This window comes from Pan paniscus, chromosome 10 (assembly GCF_029289425.2).
Source record: "Pan paniscus chromosome 10, NHGRI_mPanPan1-v2.0_pri, whole genome shotgun sequence".
Classification (NCBI taxonomy): Eukaryota; Metazoa; Chordata; class Mammalia; order Primates; family Hominidae; genus Pan; species Pan paniscus.
Window position 1 is genome coordinate 48433342 of NC_073259.2, and position 24143 is coordinate 48457484.

The following is a 24143-nucleotide window of genomic DNA, read 5'->3' on the forward strand; positions in this document are numbered from 1 at the left end:
AGCAAACGTGGCTGACACTTAAGGCTGGGAGTTGGATATAACCTAAAGCCTTAAAAAAAAAAAAAAAAAAAAAAAAGTAGCCCATATGCCCCAGGAAGAAAAAAGTTTGGGTGGCATAAAGAATTTTTTCCCTTGCTTTTATACATAAAAAAAGAAAGAATATTTTTCCTAGTTGTTATTTTTTCTAAGATTAAATAACACAATTACTTCTCAAATTTGAAATGATAAAAATAAAATCTCCGGCCAGCCGGGTGCAGTGGCTCATGCCTGTAATCCCAACACTTTGGGAGGTCAAGACGGGTGGATCACCTGAGATCAGGAGTTTGTAGACCAGCTTGGCCAACTGAAACCCCATCTCTACTAAAATACAAAAATTAGCCGGGTATGGTGGCACACGCCTGTAATTCCAGCTACCTGGGAGACTGAGGCAGGAGAATCACTGGAACCCAGGAGGTGAAGGTTGCAGTGAGCCAAGATCATGCCACTGCACTCCAGCCTGAGTGACAAAGAGCAACTCCGTCTCAAAAATAAATAAAAATAAATAAATAAAATCTCCCATATGAAAATGTTTTGAAAAACAAAGCTGGTGGACATTAAACAAAACAGGTTATTGTTAGTATTATTACTTTCACAGGAATTTATACATGTTAACTCTACTACGAAATACCAGGACAGACCAACAAAATTTTCACAAACAAGCATCCAGTAAATTCAGTAAAACAAATGGTACTCCTTTTGGAAAGAATATAGTAAAGTTCTATGAGAAAAAAAAACCATGCATATATATAAAGAAAGTTCTCCAATTAGGAATAAGTGAGGAACACTTATTTTTAATTAATTTTTTTAATCCAAATTACATAAACACACTTAGGATAAGTTAGAATTTGGTAGTTCATTTACTCTTTTTTTCCCTTAACTAAAGTAGAGCCCTTGTTACCTTCTCTAGAGTCCAGAGACAAAGTATAAGGTGTGTCCAAGCTGTGGTCAGAGATGACAGGTGCAGCTTGAGCAGGTGCCCCTAGACCAGATGTCACCTAGAGGTTTTGTTCTGGATGTAACCCTGACCAATATGTTCATGCCATGTTAAACTAGTCATCTCAGCAACTAAATTGGTTTCATTACAATACTTAGATCAACTGTTCTCAAACTTCAGTGTACTTAAGAATCACCTGGCGCACTTTTTGGAAATACATATTAATCAAATTATTAATACCTAAAACCACTGTTCAATCTTAGCATCACTAAAAGGGGACAACTAAACATTATATGCCTCATGATATGATGAAAAGCACAGCACTACCTATTAAGTATGCCTAAAATATTAAATCTGAATATTATTAACCTTTAGATCTATCACTTTTCAGCAAATATGTATGAGGGATAGAGGAACAAGTTAATTGACACCAAAAGAAAGCAATCAAAGCCAGAATTTAAGACAGTCTAAAGAACAAATTGACCCCTTTACTCCAAATCAATGGTATAATGGGGAAAAAAAGGGCGGGGGGAGAGGGAAGGCAGCAGCCAAAACATCAAAACCAGCACATTCTCCCTGGGGTTCCACCAAAAATTTCTATGGCAGTAAGATGGGAGTGAAGCCCTGTAAACACTGACTTAGATATTCATGGAATATGGGTCTATCATTTTTGGTCAACAATTCAGAACGTGATAGCTATTCCTGGACATCACTAAGAGATTTCCATTCCAGCAATAGTTTATTGCAATGTATTTAGTCAAATGAATTACCAATTCACAACATAATGAATACACAGAAAGTATCCAAGCACAAGTGAAATTTATGTTTTAAAACAGAAAAAAATTTGTTATTTCTTTTATCACATTATAGTTTAAACAGTAGAAAATGTATAGTTGTGCATCTCTTAGGTTGGTGCACAAGTAATTGCAGTTTTGGCGATGGTGTTACACTATTTACTGTGGGGTGAAACACTGGTGAAACACTATTTACTATGGGGAAGGGAAGAGAAGTAGTAATGTTTCCCCAAAATGTCTAGAGATCCACAATACACATTAGCAAAATAAAGTCTCTAAGAAGTCCCGCAATAAAGTAACCCAAGTTTAGCCTTTTGCTCAAGTTCATTTCGTCTTCTTTTCATGGAAATATATTAACATTTCTGGAAAACTAGTGTTTCTAGAGCACAAACTCTAGTTGGCCCTGAATACCAAAGACTGTGGTGATCAAAGCAGCAAAAGGAGAATCCCCTCAACCCCATCTGTCTGCTCCATTTATCCTCTATGTCCTTCCCAATTCAGACAAAATCCATTTTTACCATTAAACTTTAGTAGGTCTGGAAAACACCCAATAAGCACCTTCACAATATAATTAAAACTTTTAAATACTTTACCTAAAAATATATATTAAGTACCTGCTCACTGACTAATGAAATGCAGTTAAAACTGTGTTTTTCCTTCCTTTCCAACTTCTAATTTCATTCAGTTTGAGAATATAAAATATCTAGTAGCAATATACTTTTTTTTTTTTTTTTTCAGACGGAGTCTCGCTCTGTCACCCAGGCTGGAGTGTAGTGGCACGATCTCGGCTCACTGCAAGCTCCGCCTCCCGAGTTCAAGTGATTCTCCTGCCTCAGCCTCCCGAGTAGCTGGGACTACAGGTGCATGCCACCACGCCCAGCTAATTTTTTGTATTTTTAGTAGAGACGGGGTTTCACTGTGTTAGCCAGACTGGTCTTGATCTCCTGACCTCGTGATTCGCCTGCCTTGGCCTCCCAAAGTGTTGGGATTACAGGGCGTGAGCCACCACGCCCGGCCGCAATATACTTGTCTATCAAAGACATTATAGATTTCACACAATCAACTATGAAAATACTGAATCCACAACAAAGCAGAAATAGGATTATGAAAGAGTGCTTCTATTCAGGGACATTTTTAGTTAACAGCTAAGGTAGAAAATTTAACTGCAAAAAAAAAGCATATAAACATTTTTGGGAATTATAATGTTCTCATTTTGTATCCTCAGGAAAATTTGTAACCTCAGTGAAAACTATCTGTCTTAGAAAGAACTCAATTTATTTCTACTTTGGGCAATTTAAGCTCTAAAAACATGGATTCTAAGACATAACACTAACCTAGCTGAGCTTTGATAAGTCTTTCAACTTTCTCCACTTTCTGCTCTTCCTTTCAACAAGTCTGCATGTCCTTTAAAAACGTAACAGAATATCAGAAAATATCAAAATCAGGTTTTTTGTTTTTTAAAATGGATACACTGCCAGGCTCAGTGGCTCACTTTTGTATCCCAGCGCTTTGGAAGGCTGAGGCACAGTGGCTCACTTTTGTATCCCAGCACTTTGGAAGGCTGAGGCGGGAGGATACCTTGAAGCCAGGCATTCAAGACAAGCATGGGCAACAAAGCAAGACCCCTGTCTACACACACACACACACACACACACACAAGATACAGTTTATAAAGTTAAATTTGAAATACATGCATGAATAACTTATTGATATATTTGTCTTCCAATCTCCATATACTTTTATTTTCCTTCCTTGAATAAGAAGGGCAATCAGTTTATTCAGTTCCGTTTAGCAATTTACAAACTCAGTGCTTATATACCTAAGGCTTTCTCTTAAAAGAATTGATCTATATGGTGGACACTAACTAGAGAACACATGAGTGTATTCATTCAATTTAACTAACAAATGTAAACTCCCTCAAATGGTGTAATTTAAGAAAGAGCTTTACCCACCAAGAAAAAAAAAAATACAATAAATTCACAATGCGATTGAAAATGTACTATGGTAAACATAACTCTACAATTAAGTTTCTGACTATTCTAAAGGTAGGTACATATAAATAGAAATGAATATTTCAGTGCCAGAAAACTAGTAACATATAGTTTTGTACAATAAATTTTTAATGTCCAAGATATTTCACCCCCTTTCCAAAAAATCAAGTTTTATAAAGGAAACATCAAGTTAACCTTGACTATAGCTGTAATACTGGCATCAGTAAGCAAAAACAAAATTTTAAAATATTTGAAATATTTACCAAAATCTTCATACCAAAACTTCAAATTCTTAACCCAGATAAGACCAGCAAACTGTCCCCCAATTTCAACAACAAAACAGAACAAAAAATTAAAATCCACCAAGTAAATATGGAACACATTAGGCAAAGAGATACTTGGGCATAAATTTGACCATAAGTAATTTCCAAATATTATTGAACACATGTCATGAACACAACATTTTGGTCCAATTAATGAAATGTTCCCTAAGCCATTTAATTTTTTTTTTTTGCACTTTAATATCTCCATCTACAAAATGTGGGAAACTATACCTTATCCTTTCATACTATAGGAATATCCTAATAATAAACATTGGTGGAACACATTGAGATGTACATGCCAAGAAAAGGAACTACATGAAAATAAAGTGCATAAACATCACAGATGATTAGTATCCAATTTTTAATTTATTTATTTTATTTTATTTTTTTGAGAAAGAGTCTCGCTCTGTCGGCTAGGCTAGAGTGCAGTAGCACGATCTCCGCTCACTGCAACCTCCGTCTCCCGGGCTCAAGCAATTCTCCTGCATCAGCCTCCCAAGTAGCTGGGATTACAGGCATGAGCCACCATGCCAGGCTAATTTTTCTATTTTTGGTAGACACGGGGTTTCACCATGTTGGCCAGGCTGGTCTCAAACTCCTGACCTCAGGTAATCCGTCTGCCTCGGCCTCCCAAAGTGCTGAGATTACAGGTGTGAGCCACCGCACCTGGCCTCCAATTTTTAAATAGACTGCTTTTACACATTATCTGTAAGCACTTTACTTTTTTTTAATTTTTAATTTTTGTGGGTACACAGTAGGTGTATATATTTCTGGAGTAGGTGAGATACTTTGATACAGGCAGGCACTTATATTTGTAAAAATTAAATGCCAATGTTAAAATAATCAATTGCATTTTCAATTTTAGACTCTAAGAAATTTTTGTAGACAAGCTATAACTGAATAAATGTATATTTGAGAAAATTAAGTTAATGTCTGGCAGACCATTAATACTCAAGTCTATATTTAATGACTGTCAATATTTGTATCAAAAATAACAAAACACTATTAAAATATACATGGCCAGCATACTAGCTTGCTCTTCCTAATTTAAATTATCTGTAATATTATGAAGATATATCATAAAACACTAGGCTAACAGCCAACCATCCAATTAATAGCAAACTTACAGGGGAATGTGAGCAAATATTAAACTTGTAAAGGAGGAATAACACATATAATGACAGTCTTACAATAGGTCAAATGAAAAAGCAGTTCATATTAAAAAATTATTCCACTTGTAATTTAAAAAACACACTGCATTATCTGCTCATCAGTAATGATGATATTCAATCTGACGTGGCAAAGAGGTAACTTATCAAGTCACTCGATTACTATTTCTTACTATGAAGAGCCAATCTTATGGGTAGGTAATAGAATTGCTGTTACTTGGCATCTTGTCTGCCAATTAAGATTTTTCAGAGGAAGGTGTAAAAGCTAGCATCATATATATCCTCTTACTGTGCAATATTAGACCACCAGAAAAAAATTCTTTCAAGGTTGGTAGTACCTAAGTTTTGACCAGCATATTTCTTTTCTATTTCTTTACAAGCCATGCAAATCTTCACATGGTTTTATTTTCCAAAACAAATGCTTCAACTTTTTTCCTAGTAGCCTAGCTACAACCCTGCAAAAACAAACCTAGAGAGTGACATATGGAGGAAAAACAAGTTTAACTAAGGACATAGTTCAAAAAGCAGCTTCTAATAAGAGCAAAAAGCCCAATTTGATCTGAAGACCATGTAAATACTTACAATGTTGAAACTATATAGTTAAAAACAGTACCTATAATTAATGATATCCTCCCAAGATAAAAATGACAACTGGAAAAATGATATTTATAATTAAATTTGTTAAAAAAAATTGGAAGCCTAGATATTAATTTGATTATGCTAAAACTATTAGTATGAATGTAAACTCTTCAGAAAAATATACATCTCATGAATCATGTATATTCTATAGTACTTTCTGGTTATAAAATTTAAGTCAATCAATCTAACAAATATGAAGCAAAACTTCAAAAATATGTATTTCAAACAGTCCAAAATTCAAATGCTTTAAACTGATAAAAACATAAAACCAGAATATGTATTAACATGTTCCTCTCAATATCATAAATAGAAATGAGCAAATGAATGTCACGATGAATATAAAACTCTCTTGTTTCTCACCCCACTACTAACTCAACAGTTTTGGAGGTTAATTTTGCTTTTTGATTTAGCCCTTTAATTTAAAATGTACTCTGACACAAATGCCATCACACACACACAATAGATGACAACCATATTTAATATTTTCTAGACTTCCTGTGTAACTCAATAACTACTCCACAAAGTTCTGCGAACTCCAGCTTCAAGCCTGAAGTCAATCTAAGATAGCCAATAGAAAGTACACCTGTGCGATTACTGCATTTCCTATTTCAGAATGCTGAACGTAATACACAATAACTGAGTGCATCTGAAGCAATAATAAATGCAAAACTTAAATTATGCAGAAGCCACCTTACAAAAAAAGGCCTGTAATATCACTATTAAAAAGCAATAAATACAAAGAATATCATTTTAGTTTTTAATAACACCAACTAACTTAGGATCCTCTAAGATAAGTACTTTAAAAATAAAACACAGCCTCATGATAAATTACAATATGAAAGTATTCCTAGAAGAAAAACTAGAGGCAAAAAAAAAAACGCTAAATCACAAAATATATCATCTAGACTGTATCACATACCAAGTGAATAAGAAATTAAACTTTGCCGAATAAGCAGTCAAAAAAGAAGAGGGAGAATGAAAGAAAATCCAGATTATAGTATCCCATTTCATAGTATCCCCATTTTCCTAAAGATATAATAATCCTTTCGAACGTTTTTAAGTCACTGGAAATTCAACAAAAAGTAATTATCAAAACAATCCTGGTCACCTAAGTCACCAACATGTTATGCCATGTAGGAATATTCTACTGAAAAACCTATTCAATGACACTGTTCCAAACAAGAAGTTTCATTAAAAAAAAAAAATTCTTAAAGCCAGAATTTTTTAAACTAAAGGAGTTTCCAAAACAAAGAAAAAAATTTTCCCAAAGGTTACAAAGTTTCCTTAACTATCTAAGTCTTTTACTAAGCATCACCTTTCTGCCCCTCAGTGGGTATCAAGCGATCAATAACAATGTCACAAAACAATGTTTACCAAGATTGGGGCTGGGGTGTCACCTGTAACGATTTTGTATGAAAAATGTAAACGATCCTGAAATTGGTGAGGAAGACTTTCACCTTCCTACAATCTCACTTTATTTATATTAAATGTGTCTCAGTCTGAAATGAACAAGAGCTTAAGAACTGTTTGGTGTGCAAGGTTTGCTTTTGTTTTTGCTAAAAACAAATCTCTCCATAAGTCCCTTATTTCCAAATACTATGGAAAAGTCACTACTACTCACCGCAAGTAATACTGTTTTAAAGCAAAGGCAGCGTTAGAACAACTTCTGGGAAAGTTGAACTCTTCAACAATTTCTCCCCACTGATTCTTCTCAGAAACCTGGTAAAACACAGGCACAGTTGTCTGAACGTGAACAATCTAAGAAAATCTTAACCTAACTATGAAATAAATACCCATTCTACAGAGATCTGTAGATACCTAAGGCATCAGTGGGTGTTTCGGATCGATCGGTAAGAGTTACTAAGCAAGGGCTTCTTGAATCACTGTGTTTTCACCAGAGAGCCCTGTATTTAATACCACTTGTTTTGTTTGGGGGTGGGGGGGGGTTTGGTGGGTTTGTTTTGTTTTTGAAGCCCGGACAATAACCAATCGCAAGTCCCTCTGTCGCCCCCTTTTAAATCTCAACGCGGTCCGTTTACACTAAAAAAAAAAAAAAAAAAAAAAAAAAAAAAGTTCAAAAGGATCAATACAGTTCCGGACAGCGACGTCCGCGGGTTGGTGGGGGGGCCGGGGCTGGGGCCGATTCCGATCCCTCTCCCAGATCTATCCATCTCCATAGGCCCTTCTTTGAGGCCTACAGCTTCTGCCTAGCCTTGAAGCCTAAGATGGCTATTTGGAGACAGGTCCTGGTTTCTTTTGTTAGCTGTATAAACCGAGGGCGACGGGGCCGAGGCTGTGCCCCCGGCTGCCGGGATCATTTCGCAGCCGATTATCGATGTTAAACCTGCCCGCGCTAATTTTGAGTTGCACGAAAACTGCTCTCAGAGTCTGTGTGTCTCTGTGTCTCCGCCTGTGCTAGAGCGGCAGCGGCGGCAGAGCTGACTCGCGAGCGAGCGGGCGGGCGGCGCGGGAGCGGGGCGGGCGCGGGGCTCAGGCTGGCGCCCCGCACGCCCGCACTCCCCGCCGCGGCGCTCAGACCCCGCCGGCCCGACCGGGCACCGGGCAGGGCGCGAGCCGGCGCCGGGCCGCCCGCCCGCCGGAGCCCCGCGCCCGCCGCGCGCACGCGAGCCACCAGGCCAAAAACAGCCCCGCCGCCGTCCGCCTCCGTGCCACCGGCTGGGAGCGAAAAGAACGCCTTTTGCCCCCGCGGGCCACCCCCCCAGCCCCAAGCGCCCACTCCGGGGTCAAAGGAGACTTTTTGGAGGAGGCCAGCGAGAGGGAAATACAAATTAAAACTTCCACTCACCTTCGCGAATCCGCCTAAAGTAGTGACTCTGGTGTAGAGACCGTGAAGATCCAGCTCCTTCCCACCCACCGCAGGGATTTTTTTAAAAGGCGACCTGCGGGAGAGAGAAAGCCCCGCACTTGTCAGCCGGGACCCCGTGCCCGGCCCGGGCGGGAGAGCCCCGTTCGCCCCGGCTCGCCCCGGCGCTGCCCCCCCGGTTCTGCTCTCACCCTCTGCTGTGGTGGAACTGCCGCAGCTCGTCCAGGAAAGCGAGTCCCTTTCTCCGCTCGTCCGGAGGCGCCTTCCCCGTCGAGTTTGCCATTATTTTTTCAAAGGAGGTTTTTAAAAAACCCAGATCGGTGTTTTAAAAGCGCCCCCCGCTCCCAGCGCTTCCTACCAGAGCCCGGAGCCCATTCCTCGGCCGGCGGCGGCGGGGCTCAGTCATGGGCCGGCGGTGGCGGCGGCGGCGGCGGCGGCGGCGGCGGCGGCGGCGCAGGGAGGGAGGGAGGGAGGGGGAGGAGGAGGAGGAGGGGAAGGAGGGAGCAGGAGGCCAGGGGGAGAGGAGGGAAGGAGGGAGGGGAATTTCTAAAAAAGTTTAAAGAAATCGGAGCGAAACTAGAAGGGCAGGCGACTGCCGGATCCGCGCGAAGCCGCGGGGCGAGCGCGGCCCCCACCCCTTCCTTCCCTCCCTCCCCGTGGCCCGGCTCTCGCCCGCCTCTCAGCGCCGCCGGCTGAGGCAGCTCAGCCCGGGGACGCGATTCAACATGGTGCTGCTGCCGGGGGCGCGCGAGCGGGCGATGGGCAAGGCGAGCCGATGGTGAGGGGTCTGGGCGGCCAGAGGCCCAAGAGTTTCGGCGGCGGCGGCGGCGGCGGCGGCGGGGCTAGGGCAGGCGGGGCTGGGGGTGGGGAGGGGGAGGTCTGTGTGGTGGTTTGTGGAAAGCGCGGTGACAGCGTGTATTTCGGCCCCGGCTCCGCGGGGCCCTCGCACACATTCACGCGCGGCCTCGGCCGCGGAGGCCAGGGCGTCCCCGGGCAGAAGCACCGGCGGCAGCTGAGCCGCTGCGCGCCGCCCGCCTGCTTCCCTCCCCGCCAGCCTCCCTCTCTGCCGCCGCCACGGCCTGGCAGCCAGTGTCACACAGCGACCCCCGAGGGCTGGCCGCGGCACTGCGCCTGGCTCCACACCGCCCCGGCAGATCCTCGCGGGGAACAATAGACTCGACTCGCCGGGCTTAGGGTTCGTCTGCAATGTGCCGCACATTTCACACGCACACAAAGCCGGCGGAAAGGGGGGCGGTGCGGGGAAACGGCCACTACCGGTTGTTCCAGGGTTAGGGGTGGAGGCGATGTTCGCGTCCCCGGCCCGGCTGTTGGAAGGGCCGCCTCGGAGTCCCCGCCCGCCCGACAGAACCGGTGTGGCGCTCTGAAGGGAAAGGAAGCTCACCGGGGTAGCTCCTCACGCTACGCAACATTCACAGATCGGAATAAAGTCAATTTGTTACCTTCTGTTTTTGTAAAATCTAAAGGAATCGGCTTTTATGAGCCGTATGCTAGTATTTTGGGGCCTGGTTAGCACATTTTCTATGAATTATCCACACGCTAACTTTAGCAAACTATACGATAAATACAATGTGAACTGTCTGTCCTAGTTCTGTGGAAATAGAGTAATGCTCTTAATTCATCTTGCCGCTGGTTGGCTTCACATATCAAACTGGAGTATTCTATGAGCAAAGTTATGCAAACTAACTAAACTGGTTGGGAAGCAATCTATCGAACTTCGACAATAATAATTAACGTTACATTTTTATAGTAAGGTCTCTTCAAGATTGCTGCGTTTAAAATAAATATCGAATAAAACGTTTTTCTTTGCTTTCAAATGTCTTAAATGTAATCCTAGTTTAAAATATTTTGAAGGTTAAAAAAACTCTTTGCTTAAATGAGTCAAAACATCTCAACAAATACTACCACCTAAATTTGCATTTACGAGGGGTGTTGGAGCCGGCTCTTTGCTACAAATGTTAATTAAGATTACAGTACGTGAAACGTATTATTATTCCCATTTTAGTGACGGCCACCACGGGCAAAGTCACTGCCTAACCCAAGGTCACAGGGTAGTAGGGGTCTGGATGGGTTATTTCAGGTAGTCGTTCCAATGGGAACATTGCTTTGGAGGTGAAAAATTATGTAATATAGTGCAGCGTGCTTCTGGTGCTCACTCTAGGAAACGGACTTATTTCCCAACTAAAGTTTGTCTCTTAAGTGGGGTCGGAATAAGGTTGTGGCTAGGAAGTTCCTGACAACCCAGGGCCAGTGAGTGTCTCGGAAGCCTGTGAGGGGCGGAGACCCGGCCCGGGGAGGTGGAGAAGCTCGGCGGCCGCGGGAGACTAGGGGTGAGGCTGCTGCGAGGAAGACCCGGTCAGCTGTCCCTTCCCCCATCGGTCCTCTTAGGGGGAGTGGAGATGTGGGCCTCGGAGCTGCGTGGCCCGGGCTGTGCGGATTCCCTAAACGCCGCACTTGCGCACAGCCCCTTACGTAACCGTCAGTGCCGGGGATTCCCTGGAGGGGGTCATTCTATTCAACCATTATACACACCCCGGGCTCCTGCCGCCGCGCCGCCGCCGCCTCACAAAATGGCGGCGCCCATAGAGGAGACCGCGGCCGCCTCCCCGGCCCCATTTTGTGGGAGGCGAGAGATCTGTCAACATGGAAAACCTCTGCTGAGGATGCATTCGAGTTTGGAAACCCCACTTAAGGGATGGAGCCTGGGGGATCACATTAAACGGAAAATGCCAACGACTTCTACCACCTCTACGCGTTTTTAGTTTTTCATTTTCTCGAAGGAAGCGCCAGAAGCCTGTGGAGTAATTGTAACTAGAGGGAGAACGGAAAGCTGAGGTGACTGCTCCGGGGACTTGGCGCGGCGCCTTGATGGTTTTGGTTGCTCTTCCACGCTCCCGGCAGCTGACCAGAATCTCTTGGAGGGTCTCCTGGGCCACCTCGGCCGCGCCAGTCGTGCAGTGAGAATTCTGTAGTTTTAAAATGCCACAGTCCACGGCCCGGTCGGCACCGCTCGCCTGAATCGTGGGCTTTGGGAACCTTGGAGGCTACTGCTCCAGGAACTCGCGGTCGGCCGGGAGCCGGGGAGCTTCGTTGCCGGGAGCTTCGTTGCCGGGAGCGGGCGGTATTCGCGGACTCCGGCGGCCCTGGCGGGTCGCGGCCGGGATCCGAGCCGGGGATGACGATGCTGATGGAGCTGATGGGGCAAGAGTGGGAACGGAGGCACGTACACTGAAATTTAAGTCATCCAAGTTGGGACTTAAGATAGCAGGTTAATATTGTCTCAGGCGAGACTTAGAACGTCTTTTCTGGTATCCCAGTCTGCAGTGGGCAAATCTATTGTCTTTATTTCTCATTTAAGGGCAGAATGGAGGGATGACATATTTTTACTTTTCAAGAGGCGGTTGCCACTTTTAAGTCACTGTTATTTGTGTGTGTGTGTGTGTGTACATACGCAAACATATACAATAGTGTGTTTTCAGAGCAAGTATCAAAGGCTAAAGACTTGGAGTGATACTAGTGTTTAAAAGCCTTTTATAAAAAATTAAGATGTGATGAGAAACTGGAGAATTGACTTTTAAAAATTTCTTTTCTGTAGAAGAGGCTATCTTCAAAATGGAGTCCTAAAGTATATCTGATGGATAGAATTTAAATTCTTAACACTGTATATACCCTGTGGTCAAAAGCATCAACGTAAAACTTGATGTTTATCAGATTACTTATATTTCAATTTTCCTGTGTTTAGAAAAATTAAGACAGAAGTAAGCTATTAACGGTATTTGCTTGTAAGAGTAACGTTAAAGGTTTAAGGAAAGGTTTGTTGAAATAGATATGCATCACACGAATAATTTATTTTCAATGTTGTTTTCCAGTTGCAGCAATCATTTGTGTTTACATGACTTTTTAAAAAAGGGTTTAGTTTATGTTGATTTTGACCCTCTTATTTAATCTCTAGTGCAGAAGTGCAGCTTTCTGCAGGCTGCGCCTCAATCGCTAAGTTCCACTCTCCATCCTCTGCCGCGCTACTCCTGGCATGTGGATCACCAAGATACAATTTCTGGTCCTGTCTGTTCTTATTGATGTCCTTTAAAGTTAATAAATTTGATCGCCACTAATCAGTCTGTATCTCTTGCAAAAAACACCACATTTAGCATCCAAGTAGAGTCAGAGTATGTTTTTTATGAGATTGTACCAAAGTAACCTTCTATTACATTTTTTATTACCATATTGCATTTCCTATAGTGGGCAGCATAGAGCAGGTGGATCCTGGCAAAGTAATGTTAGAGATGTGCTGACAGCTTTACAATAGATATTCTCCAACTAATTTGACAAGATATAAAATAAAATGTAGTTCGTAGTTTTCAAGCATTAATGGAAAGTGTTCCTATTAAAAAATTACCAATAACAGTGGAAATTGTTGCAATCCAATTTGTATAGTTTACTGTTTTGATGACAAAGCGCTTATGATGGGAAAAATGTAGTGTTGCTTTTGTAACTGCAAACGCTGCACGCCGTAATTAGAGGTTTATGTTATTTTATTTGAATTTTTCATTCTTACCATCAGTTTTCATATTAGTCAGGAAATTGTGATAAATTAAAAATTCCCTCATTCAACTAAACCTTAAAAAACTGTACCCAGTTTCAAATCAAGCATTATCAGGTGTATGATTACAACAGCTGAAATAAATTGAGGAATTGGTATGCCAACTCAGTGGAGAAATTTTGGGATTTTAGGTCACTCTAAGATTTAAAAAAATAGTTTGATTCGTTAAACAAGGCTATTGAAGTTAAACTGATATTTCCTTAAAGATGATTTTAGAGAAAAATTCCTTGGCGAGCTTCGAGAATGCGTTCATGGCTTCTGTTGCCTGTACCTACTGCTATACTTTTTTATGTGGACTAATTTGTCTTATTTGAAAATTTGATTACAATATCAAATCCTAGATGAAGCCCTTCCATTCTTAGGGTGATTCTAAGGAGTACTGATAACTAAGCTCTTAAAAGGCGAGGAAATAGTTTATTCTACTGCAGATTAGGGTAATCTTAATACAGACACTCTGATGGTAATTCTAAGCAGTGTTGATAACTAAGCTTTTAAAAGATAAGGAAATAGTTTATTCTACTTCAGAGTAGGGTAATTTTAATGCCCTGAATATACTCTGAATCTTTTATAGATAGATTTCTGGATGATTTGGCCCAAAAAGTCTGATAAGCTTTGGGGAATTTTTAAATTTTTTTTTCTCTTAAAGAGAAATCAGAAATGTGGGATTTTTTAAAAAATTTATTTTCAGTAGATATTGGAGATTATGCTTTGTACATTAAATCCAGTTTGATTTTTAAGTGATAATTTTCAATTAAAGACTTTTTAATAAGACAACTAAAAAATTAAATTTTAGTCAATTACAATAATATTTTTTGGAGAAGCATTCCCAGATGTGCTTTTGACGGGGAGTTGATTTCATTAGTTGTTTGGGTTGTTTAATCCAGAATTTTTAAAACTGTTATGGGTTTAATTTGCTACATTTGTCCATTCTTATTCATTTCATCTGTTTTGATCACTGAAAAGTTGTCTAAAAACTGTGCTCATTATACACAGTTTATAGTATTTTAATACTTTGTTTATAGTATTTAATAGCTTCTGAAAACTTTAAGAGAACATACTAAACCAAGGAACTATTTATTAATGGTAATCTATATTTAGTAATAAATATATTTGTAACTTACTAAATGTAAGTTTACTAAATGTAGATTACTAAATCACTGAGTAAATATTTCTTGAATATTTGGACAAGAGATGGGGGGAGGGAGAATGACTTGACCCTCAAGAAACTTAACTGCTACCTTTAAAAGGTTATAATGAAGCTGGGCACAGTGGTACACACCTGTAGTCCCAGCTACTCAGGAGGCTGAGGCAGGAGGACCCCTTGAGCCGAGGAGTTCGAGGCTCTGTCTCTTAAAACAAAAAAAGTTATAAAAATATTCAGACTGGAGGGTTCCTAACTTTTAATACTTAAGCAGGGTCTTTACCACAGAGTTAAATTTAAAATTCTGTTTAGAATGGTAACAAATTTAATTATGTACAAAACAGCATCACTTTAGTGTTAGGATCAGTGTTACTCAAAGTGTTGTAATGTTAATAACAAGCATTTAAATCACATTGTTTGAAAACTGGGATCTACAAAAAATATGATTCCAATAATTAACTTTTTAATTATGGGAAAGGCAAGGGAATGTTCAGTGAATGTAAAAAAAATATACTACTGAGCAAACAAATTGTTTTAATGAATTTTGATTTTCTGTTTTAATTTTTTGGTACATTGACTCTTCTTGACATGGCACTTTGCTATTAATTAAAAAAAATTAAACCCCAAAGACAAATTAATTCTGTATTTAATGCAGATTTAATTCTTGACTAGCTGTAATGCTTAAGGAGTTGGCAGTCTTGTTGGCAAAACAATAAAATAGGAATTAAGCTGAAATGCAAAACTGTGTAATAATTAGGTTTCATTAAAGTATATATAGTTTCCTTAATAACTACATGAGTCAGTAGTGTTGACTTAATAATAATTTATTTAGCTTTTGCTTTTCTCTGAAAACATATCAAACTCTTCATATATAGCATCGAAATAGATATTCAACCTGAGCCACTGTAAATTGTTGAAGCTTATTGCTATACATTAAGGGAAATTCTATCCAACAGTTCAGTGTAAACAATTTTTTAAAGGTGCTATGATTCTTTAACATGATTTGTAGTATGTAGAACTCAAGTATTCTAGAATAATCTTTGCATGATAATGTACATGAGAAACATTTATGAACAGTCCTTCAGGTGTACAAAATAACTGACATAATATTTTGCATTTAACTACACTGCCTCCAAGTATTTTAAACAAAGATGAAATTTTTAGAGTATTGTGCTATATTTTTATAACTGAATTTCCCTCTTATTAACAATACTCATAACATTTAGCCATTAATGATTACTGATAGCTTAAATAAGAGTGTAGTTTCTGTTTCCAATGTCTATTAATTTTAACCCCATTTAAAGATATTTCCTACTTATCATACTCAAAGTTAATCAGAAGTTAAATAAATGATGGTCCTTCTGGTTCTCTGGAAACTGAAAAGAAGCTTCTGTTTCTTTAGGGTATGCAGGAATTTTTTTTCTTCCCAGTGAGCTGAATCCATCCTTTACGCTGCTATTTGCTAACCTCAGTTGTTTTTCTGCTCCATTAAAGTTGAGGCCACCAAAAATAGTAGTAGTATCACAACTACAAAACCCTGGGTGGATTTGTACCCATTGCACATACACTTCTTGCTGCCAATTCCTAAGAGACTTTGAAATAATAGTATATTCCCAGCTGGACAATATATTCTACTTGTGGCCTATGTATGGTGTTCAACAAGTCCAGGAGCCCTATGAAACGGAATGTGTTTACTGCATTTTTCTGGGGAGAAGTTCTCAGCAGACACGGGCATCTTAAAGACCCTGTGATGCCCAAAAGGTTAAAGCTCTATTTGCTAATGACAGATAGTAAGTTTGGAGGATTGCTTCAGGTGCAGCATTTTATTTTGTGGGTTGTTGGCCTGTAGGGAAAAACATTTTGAAATTGTAGTTAAGGAATACCACTTCAGTTCATCAAATTAAAAAAATTATGGCAAATAAGCAAAAATCTATTTCTAAAGAACTACATACAATATATTCTTACAGAAAATTTTAGATTAAATGCATGTAACTGTTTTTTTGGTTTGCCATGTATTGAAAATGGATGGATGGGGGATTACATTAGTTAATGTATTTATTTATTTATTTTTGAGGCGGAGTCTCACTCTGTTGCCTAGGCTGGGGTGCAGTAGCGCAGTCTCGGCTCACAACCTCTGCACCCTAGGCTCAAGCAACACTCGCACCTCCACCTCCTGAATAGCTAGGACTACAGGTGCACGCACCTTACCACACCTGGCTAATTTTTGTATTTTTTTATAGAGACAGGGGTCTTGCTATGCTGCCCAGGCTGGTCTTAAACTCCTGAGCTCAAGCAATCTGCATGCCCAAGCCATTGGCCCGTCTTGGCCCTCTAAAGTGCTGGGATTACAGGCGTGAGTCACCATGGTCAGCCCATATTAATTTAAAGTAGGCTTCAAATATAATTATTCACTAATTGGGAATGCCTGGGGATGTATATGAATGTATTACCGTTTTGTGAGTAGTAGTGTGTGCTTGTGTTCATGGATGGCATTCATCAGAATGTTTGTAATGGTGTAGCCAGGTTACACTGCCATCTTCCTGTTCTCCTTTGTGCTTACTTGCTCTGCCTATATTTGCTGCAGTTTCTAGCGAGTGTATGTAGGTGTTGGCCCAGACCTTGCTTTTGTAGAGATCATACATTGTGCTAATTTATCCCAAATCAGTTTTTGTGTATTATCTGTGGGCCCAATGTGTAATTTGAACTTTAAGGATACTACTTCAGACTGCAGTGTAGCATAACCTTTAAAAAAAAAATGCTAGTTTTGCCCTAATCTGTGCATATTCCAGTTGTTCAATGGGTATTAGTAATACATGAATTACTTCTGTGCCCTTTTTGGTGTAGAGTCTCATATGAATAATTACTGTTATTTAAAACCCACGACTCCATGCATTGTTTTGGTGGGAGAGGGTAGTTTCCCATCATGTTTTACATATATGTTAGCATTCAGATTTTCCTTTTTAGCCCACTCCCTACTGAACTGAAGGGAAAGGGCGTATTTGAGAGAAAACATATGCTTTACTCAGGTTCCAATAATTAAGCCGATACACTTGATTTAAGTTATACATTTAGCTCATTCTTAAAGTGTAATAAAGACTTTAAGCCTCCTGGCTCCCAAATCAGTGCTTTTTCTACTAAACATTCTTTCTGTCTTGCTAAAAAAATCCAATTTTCAGAATCAAGTTAGTTGCTAAGCAAATATGCATAAAACCATACATTTATCTGAATTGTTTCTAATTTAAGGAGTAGTATATAAAAGTTTCAACAGAAATCATTGATCAGTAAAAGTGATGGAAAATCAGCAAAATAAAAATAGAATTAGAGAAGGCTAAAAGGCCCTTCTTTAGGGTAATCGGAAAACTGAGTTCAAATATAGGGTCTGGGACTTCTCAGGTGATATTTTATCTTAAATTAGAATCTGCATGAGGTAGGGTGGGGCCACTCATGCCTATAATCTCAGCACTTTGAGAGGCCGAGGCAGGAGCGTCCCTTGAGACCAGGAGTTCGAGACCAGCCTGAGCAACATAGCAAGACCCTCTCTCTATTTTTAAAAAACTAAAATTGGATTTAAATAAAGAATCTGCATGAACTTTCTTGTCACTTATTCTTACATATTATTTGCCAGTGTGCGATACTTAATAACCAAGTAAGACACTTGAAATGAGTCTTTTAAGGCTACAACTTAGGTAACATTTTATAAATATTACTGCTACATACATAATAGACTAACTTTTTTTAGCCTCACAATAATACCTTGTATAATTTATAACTGCTAAAGGGCCTATAGAAGGCTACCCACCTATGTAAAAAAAAAAAAAAAAAGGTCCTAGCTCTGTCTGGTGTAGCTTGGCAAATTATTTTTGATATGAATTGCCAGGAATATAGGGGTATCATTCCTTGCTGATAAGAGCACATACCCTTCCTTTGCTGGCTAAGCTATGTGATTCTATAGGACCTTAGTGTCATGGCCATCCTTTTAGTAGTAAGCAGATTTAGAGGAGTTGTCCCATTGTTACCTTATTTCAATAGTTTTTGGTCTTTCTATATTGTGCATAACCTCACTTAATCAGATTGTTATGACTGTTTCCCCCCAGGAAGTATAGGAAGATTAAAAAAAAAAAAAAAGCCAGGCCAGATATATATGACTGAACGTGAGCTCAGCAAATGATATAAGTGTCTTAAACATACTTTCTTTTTTTTTTTTTAAAAGGGAGGGGTTCTGGCTCTGTCACCCAGGCTGGAGTCCAGTGGCTCAATCATGGCTCACTGCAGCCTTGACCTTCCCAGGCTCAAGCGATCCTCCTGCCTCAGCCTTCTGAGTAGCTGAGACTACAGGCATGCAGCCCCACACCCAGTTAATTTTTTTATTTTTATTTTTGTGGAGACACCGTCTTGCTGTGTTGCCTAGGCTGGTCTTGAACTCCTGAGCTCAACCAGTCCTCTCACCTTGGCCTCCCAAAATGCTGGGATTACAAGCATGAGCCAGGGCACTTGGTCCATATTTTATTTCTTAAAGTCACAAGTTAAAGCTGGAGGTTTCACCCAGAATCAAAGTGCCAGGTAGCATTTTAGTCCAGCCTAGGATAAGCAGCTGAGTTTCCATGAACACAGTACAAGAATTCAGGGATATCACTTGCTAAATGTAAACCAGTTACCTCCGTAATTTCCCCAAAATTTTATTGTGACAAACGAGTGCCATACTCTGAACATTAAAGGCTTTTACCTCCAGCTGTCCAAACATTGTGCATGTTATTCGGGTAGAGGCACTGGTATGGTAGGAGTTTCTCCTTTAGTGTCTTGTAATTGACAACAGATCCAGCATTTATGAAATGTATTGTTATTGTAACTTTTGAGTTTCCATAGCCAAGAACGTAAGAGTAATAACTAGGTATAGTCCATTATTTTTAGTAAAGTTAGTTTTAGTTAGCCTTTGATGGTAGACACTTGTCAGGTTATAATTCAGACTCAATAACAAAGCCAGAAAGTTCAGGAAGGGTAGGGTAGTGCTGTGGTCTGAATGTTGAAATCCTAACTATCAAGGCATTAGGAAATGGAACCTCTAAAAGGTGATTAGATCATGAGGGCAGAACCCTAATGAATTAGTACCCTTATAAAAGAGACCCCAGAGAACTGGTTTGCCCCTTCTGCCTTGTGAGATTACAGCAAAAAGACCATCATATAGGAAGCAGGACCCACCAGACACCAAATCTGCCAACGCCTTAATCTTCGACTTCCCAGACTCCAGAACTGAGAGATATAAATTTATTAAGTTTATAAGCTACCCAGTCTTTGGTATTTTGTTATAACAGCCCAAACTAAGGTAACAAGAAGCAATCCTCACAGTGCTTGCTTAATGTCATGCACCTGTCATTCTAGTGGTGCTCATTTGCCAGTCTTTTTTTTTTTATGAAAGAAATTAGCAGTCCTGCTTTCTCTTGTTTTGAGTGACAGGTCTCAGGTAAGGATTTATTTTCCAGAAAGAAAGTGACTAAATAGATTGCCTCCAGAAAGATTTTCAGATCAGTAGATCTGCCTTAAACTAATGTAGTCTTTGGACCCAGTTCAGAAGTGGCCAAGGCCAATCCTCAATGCATGAAAGTAAAAGTTAGACTGTATTTAAGGGAGACAAATTACTAGTTAGGAACCGTCGAATGAGGTCAGAGGCAAGACCTTACTAACAGATGGGCAAGTTAAATGCTATCTTCTGAAAATTTTAGTTGCTTCATGATGGACTCATTTGGAGCATATCTGGAAAGTTTTTTGGACATGTCTAAAACACGGGGTTGAATTTTCCTTACAAGCCAGGGTTAGGACAGGAGGTCGACCTGCTGTCTAGATAGTCTCAGCACTACCAGAAGCTATTTGTAAGCTGTACTACTAGTCTGGTGACTCAAGTAGGAAGTGTCCAGGAACCTTTCTCCTAGACACTGCGAGAAACCAAAGATTAGTAATAAGAAATTGTTTGATAGATAAGATGAACATCTTAAAGCATAGATTCAAGACAGAGGACCTTTGTACCTGACAAGTACTCAGGAGGACTTGAAAAGGGCCCCCGCAGGTGAGTTTCAGGCTCTGTCTTCCACTCATGAACCTGCAAAATCCAATCCTTGCTGCTGAAGATTTCTTAAGAAAAATGAACAGTGTACCTGGCCACTTCAGTGTCTTTAGAATCCCATCTTGGTGTTATACTTTGCCTATTGATTCTAGATGGAGAGGTATCAAATGCTTTACAAAATCTCAAGGAGTTATAAACTACTTTTACAATCTGTGTTATAAAGTGTATTCCCTGGTTATTATAAATAGGCAAAATGCTATTCCAAATCTAACAATAAAGACTTTTGCCAATACTCATTGTTTCAGCTTTCAAATATGTTAAGTATTTGACCCATCCTACAAAAGTATACATAATCACTAAAACTTATGAACAACACATATATGATATTAACCTGAATATTTACAGAGAGCTCCCAGGAGGGATGATTTTATTTATTATGTTAATTCTCTATTTGTTTAGTTTGTGACCTGATCTTAATAGTAACAAGTGAATGAGTTAGCAGAGGAAATCAGTTAATAAATATAAGAGCAACAATGCCTGTGAAGAAGTCACCACATGGGCCAGGCACAGTGGCTCATGCCTACGTCTGTATAATCCTAGCACTTTGGTAGGCTCAGGTGGGAAGATCCCTTGAACCCAGGAGTTTGAGACCAGCCTGAGCAACATAGCAAGACCTTATCTCTACTAAGAATAAAATTAAAAATAAGAACATGAAGAAATCACCACAGCCTTAGTTTAGTAACGATAACAGTATTTTGTAATATCCACAGCAGAGGAGACTAAGGACTAGATATTTTAGCTCCTCCAGAAGCGAGGAATGTTTATTGTTTTTACAATTGTCTACAATCAAGAACTACCCAAAAGCTTGAGGAGCATCAGTCATTTATGACTTTTCAGAAGTTAAAGTATCATCTCAGGTGAGGACAGCACTTTCTGCCACCTAGGAAGAATATGGAGAAAGCAAAATTTTTTACTACTTTGTCTTAAGAACAGACTGCATGTCTAGAAGCCAATTTGGTTTTTTTCTCCAAGCTGCCAGTTCCCTCTTCAATATTATACAGTGTTTTGTTTTGGTCATAGCACCAATTACTAATTTAAACGAGATTTAATGAAACTCTTTCAATAATAAATAATACATAACAAAATACGTGTGTGACCATATATTTGCAAGAAAGGGGTTGTGCCATGAATCTTTTTTTCTCAGTTTAACAAATAAATTTGCAAAGGCAACTTTCAGGAATCAGAATGTTATTTTAAATATTATTAACAAGACAACAAATTATTCAGACAACTAATCAGAATTATAGACTTTAAACTTATGTTATTTTTCACAGAATATAGCAACACTGAAATCCAGGTGTCCAGGAAGACTATTTTACTTGAAATAATATTTTTAAACCCAGTTTTATGATATAGAATAGAATTCTATTTGCTTTTCTGCAGCTTTAGGGAAGAGGGGACATTTTCCCCTTTTGATATTGCTGGTTTTTTTTTTTTTAATTTTAAGAAAACAGCAATTAGAAGTGTCTAAATATCAGATTTCCATTAGCTAGCATCAAGAGAGAAGAGTAGGTACAAACTTAAAATTCAGAAAAGGACAGAAAGGGCCAGGCATACTGGCTCATCCCTGTAATCCCAAACTTGGGGAGACTGAGGTAGGAGGATTGCTTGAGGCCAGGAGTTCAAGACCAGCTTGAGTGACGAAGCAAGATCCCGATCTCTACGGAAAGATCAGCCATTCCTGGTGGCTCGCAGCTGTAGTCCCAGCTACTCAGTAGACTGAGGCGGGAGGATTGCTTGAGCCCAGGAGTTCAGGGCTACAGTGAGCTGTGATGGCACCACTGCACTCCAGCTTGGATGACACAGCAAGGCCCTGTATCAAAAAATAAAAAGAAAAAGGTCAGAAAGATAATGCTAACAAATGGAATATGGAGCATATAATGTCTTGCCTCTACATGTAATTAAGAATAGAAGTAAAATTTATCTCAGATTAAGATTTTTTTTGAAACAGTCTCAACAGTCTATATTCAGATAAAACAGATTTTAATAAAATTATATATGTCAGTCATCTGTTTCAAAAATTTCAGGGCTATTTTTAGTCTTTATAAAGCATAACTTACAGTTATAGATAGTTGTGGTTTTAGAAGCTATTCTATTTGTTATTCCCTCTGTATCCCTTAATCCCATGCCTCAAATTATTTCAGAATACTTTCCCAATAAATTTACTAACTTGTTCTTTTGTATTCCAAAAATGTGAAAGGTGTTAAAAGTTTGTGTTTTCAGTGCCTTTGGAAACTTTTAAAAACGCATCTTTGAAATTGTGTGTCCAAACCAGTATTTCCCAAAATGTGCCATGATCTGTTTATAGGTGTTGGGTTAAATATATGTATACACACATATATTATATACACATATATATGTGTGTATACATGTATACACACATATCAGAAAATAAAGTGCCCAATCCTTTACTAGAGTGTGAGCTCCTTGAGGACAAGGGTCTGTACTCATTCTTTGTAATCCCATCTTGCATATAACCAATATAATGCTCAATATATATTATTGAATATGTTAATATAAATTTAATATAACTGTTGAGAGTCAATTTGTAATGCAAACCTAATAAGCTCCTGATTTGATAAAGTTAGTTATTATGAATGTGTGTATACATGTATACACACATATATACACACATATACACACATATATGTGTGTATACATGTATACACATCTATGTGTATACATATATGCACACATGTGTATACATATATACACATCTATGTGTATATACATATATGCATATATATGTATATACACATATACACATATATGCATATATATGTATATACACATATATGTATACATATATACATATATATGCAATTACATAACTTTGAGAAATGCCAAGTTAAGCAAAGTTAGAGTTCTTTACTACAAGACTTCTCAGTGCCTTTAATGTCTTCCTATGTTATCCTCTGGGTATATTCTATTTTCTAAATCAACCTACCTTTTTACTAGGATTGGTGTTCCAAGGAAAATACTGGAAAATGCTGGTCTAAATATTGTTAAAAATTGAACACACGTATCTAAAACCAGAAGTGCCCAATCGTTTACTAGAGTGTGAGCTCCTTGAGGACAAGGGTCTGTACTCATTCTTTGTAATCCCATCTTGCATATAACCAATATAATGCTCAATATATATTATTGAATATGTTAATATAAATTTAATATAACTGTTGAGAGTCAATTTGTAATGCAAACCTAATAAGCTCCTGATTTGATAAAGTTAGTTATTATGAAATAACTTGTGTATTTTCATGCATATTTGTTTTTCTTCTCTATACTTGGAAGAAATAGAACATTTTAAAATGGACACTATTTTACAGGTTCATATTTAAGATGGTGATCAGCTATTTTTATCTGTTGAAAAGTTGTAGACCTAACCTTATAAAAGATCTGTTCATAGACCATGAAGCATTTCAAAACTGTGAGGTAGAGAAATCAGGGTATTCTGATTCATTTCATTTCACTTCAACATTTACCCCTCTGGGAATCTGAAACTTTTTTCATAGTCTTCTACTTCACTCTCAACTCCTACCTCCCAAAAAGATAATTT

The 24143-nt window shown here is 39.1% G+C and overlaps 1 protein-coding gene across 1 annotated transcript in view; it reads right to left on the bottom strand.

Moving 5' to 3' along the window:
- The window catches only part of ARID2 (AT-rich interaction domain 2), a 181909-nt gene extending 172117 nt beyond the window's left edge, over positions 1-9792 (bottom strand). The window contains exons 1-3 of the mRNA XM_003825757.6: positions 8905-9792; positions 8696-8789; positions 7511-7608 (exon numbers count right to left, since the gene is read on the bottom strand). Coding sequence (XP_003825805.1) covers positions 7511-7608; positions 8696-8789; positions 8905-8996 — 284 coding nt within the window. The 5' untranslated portion in view covers positions 8997-9792. The remainder of the gene's footprint in view (positions 1-7510; positions 7609-8695; positions 8790-8904) is intronic.
- Positions 9793-24143: the final 14351 nt, after the last annotated feature.